Consider the following 8,469-nt stretch of genomic DNA (forward strand, 5'->3'; position numbering starts at 1 on the left):
TCTGCGAAAGTGTCATGCCCAAGCAGCGGTTAGCTCTGAATATACTCTGGGCAAGACCAGTGGCAGCACCATGGGAGACAAATGCCCACCCAGTCAGAACTCATGCCCCCTTGTTCCCCCAGTAAAAACCCAAAATTATGAAAATGTCCACTTTTTGCAGCAATTCGCTCAAATTTTGTTGATCCCCCCAAATTCACTTTCCCCACCCCAAAAAAAAAACAAAATTCCAGGCACATAACTGGGCAAAAGACACCAATACTCCCAATTATTCCCCAATGCGTTAATTCAAATATCAATCAATCAATCAATCAGTCTTTATTTCATTCAAAATACAACAATACAAATAACAGCAAAACAACACATTTGAATGAGGAGATGCTCAGAAGGCCAAAAAGGCCTGAACAAGCACCCCCTTAACCTTAGCCTAAGTTTCTTAATTTGTCTAATAAAATACAATTACATACATACAAACCCCCCCACCCTCTTTCATACATTCATGTAGAACGAACTAAGCAGGAAAAAAATGATGGAAAAAAAAATGCCTGAATGAAGATGGCAGCGAGTCCTGTTTTCCCTTTTCTATTTCTGCGATTTGAATTTAAATGGCCTCCAATAAACGTTCATAATCTCAAGCCAAATCATAATTGTTTTGCAGGTAACTCAATCGTAGCTAAAATGCAAGAAGAGAAAGAAATGGCGGAAGGACAGGTAAGCAAAACAAAATGGCTGCCATTGTAATTGACCTTTTTGGTAAATCCCATCATTCCATGTGGTTAGACCTGAGATGTCAGCATTTGATGTGACGCCGATTCGCACATCGTTCAGCGAACATTGTTACTTTTATTTCAAAGCTGTGAAGTACACAGTAACAATGTGCACATCGATGTGATGACATGACAGGTCTAACCGCAAAGAATTATGGGATTTACTGAAAAGGTCAATCCTAAACATACACAAATAATGTACAGACCATTCACCAACAGTCAAAGTCCTCTGCTTTGTATGCTGAGAATTCTTGCATATTCATGAGAGCTGATTGTTCTATCACACATGTCTAAGAAATCACATGCACGCCATTTGTGCCTATCATGGAGCTGTATTAAAGGTTTTCATTATAGCTCTACGTTGTGTATGTTTGCACAAAATATGTCAAAACTGTGCTTTGAAAAAATATGCAGTAACAGGCGCAGAATGGGGGTAGCATTTTCATGCGCAAGCTTCGTGGAATGATTGGCCCTCTTTAACAGATGATGCTGGACTTTGCCTGTTGGTGGTTGGTCTGTATAAGTGTATCATTCTAAACCTAATGCTTGTCACAAACATAGACTAATAATAAGTACAGACGCTTCACCAACTTCACCAAGTCCAGCAACAGACAAAATAGCTACACCCACATATGCCTTCTACAGCACACTTTCTGAAACACAGTCTTGCTATTCCAATGGAAATCCTTACACTCCCTGACATTAAGACATGACCTTAATCTTCCAAACAGGGAGTGTGAATTTCAAATGGAGTTGCCTGAATGGATGTCCATTTGAAATCTACATGTCCTATGTAGGAGATTAAGGTCATGTCTTCCATAGGGGTGTATATGGATTTTAACTGGAGTAGCCCCTTCTATGCTTATGATAGAACGATTGACCCTCAAGAATATGCAAGAATTGTCATTGCATTTAATAGATGTGTCAAGGCAGTAGTACCCATAGGAATAAAAGCCTTAATTTGATTGCTTACTCAGATGATTATATTATGTAATTAACCAATCCAGGATTCTGTTAGAAAAGTAGTAATGCCAGAGAGGTTAACCGTTTCTTTTGATTTGTTTTGTAGGTGACCTTCTTAAATTCAGTTATTGTCGATCTTCAGAGAAAAAACGATGAGTTACGAAGTCGGCTAGAAATAATGGAAGCCGGTGGTATGAATGGGGATAGCCATCATGATGACATGGGATTTGAATTAGATGAGTAAGTATTTGGGTGTATTCCTAATACATTTGGGTGTATTTGGGTGTATTTTTATACATCAGGGTGTATTTCAAATACATTTGGGTGTATTTCTGATACATTTGGTGTATTTCAAATACATTTGGGTGTATTCCTGATACATTAGGGTGTTTTTCTATACATCAGGGTGTATTTCAAATACATTTGGGTGTATTCCTGATACATTTGGATGTTTTTCTATACATCAGGGTATATTTCAAATCATTTGGGTATATTCCTGATACATTTGGGTGTATTCAGGGTGTATTCCTGATACATTTGGGTGTTTTTCTATACATCTGAGTGTATTTCAAATACATTTGGGTGTATTTCTGAAACATTTTGTTATTTTTCTATACATCAGGGTGTGGATGTGTTCCTGATATATTTCGGTGTATTTCTGATACATTTGGGTGTATTTTAATACATCAGGGTGTATTTCAAATACATTTGGGTGTATTCCTAATACATTTGGGTATATTTTTATACATCAGGGTGTATTTTTAATACATTTGGGTGTATATCTGATACATTTGGGTGTATTTCTAAAACTTTTCAGACTAGATGCAAGTAACATGGGTCCTCCTCCCAGGCTGTTCTGCGACATATGCGACGTGTTTGACCTCCATGACACAGAAGACTGTCCTCTACAGTCCAGTTCCGACAGTCCTCCAGCTAGCCAGTACCATGGCGAGAGAAATGATGAGAGGCCGTATTGTGATATCTGTGAAGGTATGTGTCAAGATTTGTTTGAGCTATTCCAGGTGAGATCCATACACCCTGTGGAAAACATGACCTTAATCTTCACACAGGGAGTGTGAATTTCAAATGGGGTTACCTGAATGGGTGATTCCATTTGCAATCTACACCCCCTGTCATTAAGGTCATGCCTTTCTTAGCGGGTGTATGGGTTTTATCTGGAATAGCCCAAAGAGATTAGACCCAAAGGTCTGTATGCACAAAAGAGTTAGACCAAGTCTAAAGTTAGGCCTGGTCTAAGTGGAATTATAAGTTCCATCAGGAATGGTCCTTTACTCTTATTACCTTCCTAGAGTAGCTAGCAAATTCTAAAGATTTTAATGCAATGTTCAAAAATAATACAAAATAACTTCAGCAAATGTAAAGGAAAATGTACTTTCTCTTGGGACTTAATTCCACTTAGACCAGGTCTAACTTAAACCCCGGTCTAACTCTTTTATGCATACAGACCATAAAAAGTACTGAATGTAATTAATTGTCCCATGCATGCCTTATTGGTTTGTCATCCATGGGACCAAAATTGTGTACCTCCGCCATTTATCAGCAAAAACCTGATACAGAGGTATGAAATCTCCTCTTTTAAGCTGAATTCCTCTTTTTTGGAAATTTCTTTGAGGCAAAATTTTAGCTTTTTCTTTCATTTTCAACCCATTTTGAGAATATTTCAGTGCTTTTCCTCTTTTTTGAACAAAGTTCCTCTTTTTTCAATAGAGGTCACTCACACCCCTGCTGATATCGAATGACAAGTTGAGTCTTCAAGCTTGAGTATGGTCGTGTGTCTTGAGCTCGCCACTAAAAAAAGGTGGCGACGTTACATTTTGCCAAAGTCGACTCAAAACAAATGATGATATCTCTGTCAAGCAAGAAGTTATTGTCATGCTTGTGGTCTCATTTTATTGCCAAATAAAATGCACTTTCAACCCTGTAAAAAGAAATACTTGAACCTTTTTAATACTGACACTGTGCTTCATAGAATTCAGAATGGGCAGGGTGGCGGTGGTGGGGGATCTGGTGGTGGGGGATGTGGTACACACAAACTCTATGGGATTGGTATTTTAGTGCATAATCTGCTTCTGTAAAGGCTGTAAATTGGATTTGGACTCTATTTAGCATCTAAACGACTCACAGCCTTACAGCTAAACAATTCTACTAATTGTTTTGAATCATTTATGATTGGTTTAGTGTAGAAAATACAAACTTTTCCATACAAAACTACCCGTTGTCATATTAAACACTGTAGTAAGTAATGCAGATGTCTTCAAAATCTGAAAGTTACTGTAAAATTTTAATTACTTATCCTATCATAGTCAAAGTATAGATTTTCTGAAGGGAAATTTGACGAGGAATCTAAATACGGACATATTTTTTTCTGTATGTGTTAGGGGGAAAATGTTTAGGTTCAAAATATGTTGAATTGTAAAAAAATCTAACATACTTTGGGACACCCTATATTCCAAGATTACCAAACAGCTGTGATTTTGGTTTCTTCCAAGTCAGTTGGCTCTCCATTTCCTCTAACCAAATGAATGTTGTTTACTTCCAGTTTATTACTGTAAGTTGGTAATAAGCAATGCATTGAGTGACCCATTTTTTATCAAAATCTTTTTTTTTCCACCCTGTATAACTTGCAGGTCACCCTGTATAACGAATTGAAATGTATATATTGGAATTGTTCATACCTTTAGCTTTCCAAAAATGTATACTTTTGCTAGTTTAGGGTTGATGATTGTCGAGATAATCTAATTAGAAACCCAGTTGGTGTAATAATTCATAATATTTGTCATGTAACGCTAAGGGTGGCGAGTTCAGGACACACGGCCGTACTATGATGGTTTGCATGCGTAGCACTGACGTTGTCAGCACAATGCATTACTTACACAATGCAACCAAATTGCATTTCATTTCATTTCATAAAAGGTTTATTTATAAATTGTCATCACACTACAGTATGAAAAAAACGAATTGCAACAATTTGACATACAAATCCAACAACATAATAATCAAACGAACAATACAAGAAAATTACGCAAAATATTAAATGAGCATTGACCAGTACATAGGTCCATACATGCAAACAAACCCCAACACACACCCAAGCACCCCATGCACATCCCATTCACACTCATATCCACACACCCCCACCACACATCCCACATATATACACCCACAACAACCCCCCCCACACACACACACCCCCACCCCCTCTCGCACACACCAATCACACAAGATACACAGCATTCACTTCCACACTCCCCTGAACACACACACACCCCACACCCCCACACACCCCACCCCTATACTTAAACCAAGCCAAGTTTCAAAATAGATTCCTGCAACTACATAAAAAAAGAAAAAGAAAATGTATTTTGCACTTGATATAATAATATAAACAGCATGAAATGTAAAATGCTAGATAAAGGCAGTTTAAAAACACTCCAAAAATCAGGCAAGCCAATGTCTCAAGACGGAAATGCATGGATCTGCACAAATGGGGGAACAGTTATGTTGCCAAATTATTGTAGAACATACTTGCAAGTGTTATAGATCATTCAGAGAAAGTTGGAACATGACTTTAGATGGGGTATAAAAAAAGAAATGTTAATATAGGGGTCATGTTGAACCTTACACGGGACATACTATACTTATTCAATTTTTGCATTGTTTTTATCATTTTCAGTATTTGGCCATTGGACGGAAAATTGTGATGATGAACAGACGTACTGAGGGCGCTCTCCTCCTGTGTGTTTTCGCAAGTTATTAATGAGATGCTGCTAAAATTGTGAAAGACTTGAGATTATTTCTTCCTGTGCCTATGGGCTGTTCTGTTTGAAATCCACACACCCCCTGTGGAAGATTTCACTGCCATCTCAATGCCAGTTGAACCTTACAGTCAATTTTGGCGTCAATTTTGGCTTGCTTTATGTGAAATTTCAGCTGAAATGGTTAAAATTTATCAAATTCAGTTGAATTCGGCTTTAAATATGTTTGGAATTCCAAAATATTCCACACCAGTTCCACTTTTAACAGATGAAAATGGTTGGATTTGGAATACTTGATTTTGGTTGGAATTCCAAAATGTTCCACAGTGGGGAGTGTGTTATACAAATTGAACAGCCCACCTATATTATTGTGTTTGGGGTCTTCCATAGTCATGTAGTGCTGAAACAATTGGTGCGTTGATCTCTCCTCTCCTTTCTACACTCATCTACAGTGACCCCAGTCCACTATGTTATGTGTTTGTGTGTGTTTTTGAACATCGATGTCAAGGAACTTTGCACCTGTATGGAATGTATTGTGTAATCAAAGGAATTCTGCATACGTATGAAATCGTCTTCAAAATTGGATTGCAATGGCTGCCATGTTATGTGTAATGACATATTGTAGCTTAAGGTGGATGCAGCGTTCATAGAATTTCCTAATATTATGTGCCGATTACTTATTGGCTACAATTATTGCAGTTACATTGAAAATGTTCACCAGCTTTACGCTCATTTAGCCCAAATAAACTAGCGGAACAAAATATAACACATTTTTTGATGTTTTGAATAATATGGGCTTTTGGGCTGTGTGTGTGGAGTTGGGGTCATACAATTTTCAACCCAGCATAGGGTGTCATAAAAAATTAACTTGGTATATGACATTTGTGACCCTCTTCCAAATAAAATGACAGTCCCCCTTCTTCAAATAGGCTATTCCATGTAAAATCCACACTACCCCCTGTGGAAGATTTTGGAAATATCTTCTACATGGGGAGTATGAATTTCAAATGGAATGAATGCATCAGGCAGCTTCATTCAAATTTCAAACACCCTCTGAGAAAGATTCAATCTGAATCTTCCTAAGAGGGAGGGCGAATTTTCAAAATGAAGCTGCATATGTGTTCATTCCATTTGAAATTCATACTCCCCCTGTGGAAGATATTTCCAAAATCTTCCACAGGGGGAGGGTGGATTTTAAATGGAATAGCCCAATGGTAGCACCAGTTGCAGATTGTAATGGGCTATTCCAGCTGAAATCCATACACCCCCTATGGAAGACATTACCTCCCACACAGGGGGTGTAGATTTCAAATGGAGTCATCCATTCAGGTAACCCCGTTTGAAATTCACACTCCCTGTGTGGAAGGTTAAGGTCATGACTGGGGGTATGGATTTCAACTTGCATAATCCAATGGTACTGGTGTTTTCAGGACCATACTCGAATTATTCAATTTAGAAAATTTGTTATTCAATCTCTTTCAATTTATTTTTATCTTTTTATTTTTAACTAATGTTTGTTGACGGAAAATCAATTATATTTGATGTCAAATTTCTGGTGGCAACATATTATCAATTTAACATCATCAAACATTTGTTAAAAGTTGAATATGATGGAAAATTGAATTGGAATAGATTAAATAATGTTGTATCAAATATTTTACATCAAATGAAAAATTGGCAGTAATGTAATAAAAAGTATAAACTGCTCAATTTGTCAAAAATATAACTGCTTACTTGTGATAATTTATACTAATTAATGCTACCCATAGGCTTCAACATAAAAAGTCCCAAAGTTTTCAGATATTTTCTCAAAATATCAATAGCTATCTTAAGAACCACTGAACCAATACTAGGCTTATCTGCACTCGTTTTGATGCATTTTTTGTGCTAATTCCGAATATGGTCATGAAATATTAAAATTCTGAAATTTTTAAATTAAAAAAAAAAGATTTTTCAAAATTGAAAATTCTTGTCTGCAGTTGACACTCAGAGAATAATTACCAAGTTGAAAAAAAAAGATTATATTTCACAGATTGAAAATACACTGCATGGATTTTGCTGGTCCCTTGTAACTATAGTCTCGCCAAGGGCTATTCAGCTGAAATCCATACACCCCTATGGAAGACATGACATAAATCTCCCACATAGAGGGTGTAGATTTCAAATGGATTCACCCATTCAGGTAACCCCATTTGAAATTCACACTCCCTGTGTGGAAGATTAAAGTTGTGTCTTCTACTGGGGGAGTATGGATTTCAACTGGAATAGCCCATATCAAATTGATGTATTGCAGTAACCTGAAACTCAGTGTGCTGGGTATTGGGCTATTCCAGTTGAAATCCATACACCCCTGTGGAAGATGTGATGTTAATCCTGTAGACAGGGAGTGCAAATGTGTGCAGACTAATGCTGTATCTGCCATAGGGGGTGTATGGATTTCAACTGGAATAGTCCATTATACATTGAAGCATTGCAAGTATCAGTTGATGAGTTGGTGTTTGATATATTAATGTTGTACAAGTTTCCTGAATTATGGAAAGCAAACTCTCCAATAGTAAGCAAATAAGCCTAAAGAAAAATATTCTTGTCATATTGGCGTAACATAACAGGTGGAAAAAGTAGGGTAGGTTGGGAGATTGAGGGTTCATGTTGCACATTTTCTTTTCCAAAAAGCACCCAAATTGTGTGATTTTGGTTGCATTTTTACACATTTCTTTTCCAAAAAGCATCAAAATTGTGTAATTTTGGGTGTATTTTTACACATTTTTTCCAAAAAGCATCAAAATTATATAATTTTGGGTGCATTTTTACACATTTTTTTCCAAAAGTACCAAAATTTTGTGATTTTGGGTGCATTGTTACACATTTTTTTCCAAAAAGCACTAAAATTGTGTGATTTTGGTTGCATTATTACACATTTTCTTTTCAAAAAGGCACCCAAATTTAGGGATTTTGGTTGCATTTTT

The 8,469-nt window shown here is 36.8% G+C and overlaps 1 protein-coding gene across 1 annotated transcript in view; it reads left to right on the plus strand.

Annotated features, from left to right (window-relative positions):
- Positions 1-7,582, plus strand: part of LOC140163878 (uncharacterized) — a 175,583-nt gene extending 168,001 nt beyond the window's left edge. Inside the window, 4 exon segments of the mRNA XM_072187193.1 lie at positions 656-708; positions 1,834-1,967; positions 2,545-2,717; positions 5,422-7,582. Coding sequence (XP_072043294.1) covers positions 656-708; positions 1,834-1,967; positions 2,545-2,717; positions 5,422-5,468 — 407 coding nt within the window. The 3' untranslated portion in view covers positions 5,469-7,582.
- The last annotated feature ends 887 nt before the right edge of the window (positions 7,583-8,469 follow it).

The sequence above is a fragment of the Amphiura filiformis genome, chromosome 11 (assembly GCF_039555335.1).
Source record: "Amphiura filiformis chromosome 11, Afil_fr2py, whole genome shotgun sequence".
NCBI classification, from domain to species: domain Eukaryota; kingdom Metazoa; phylum Echinodermata; class Ophiuroidea; order Amphilepidida; family Amphiuridae; genus Amphiura; species Amphiura filiformis.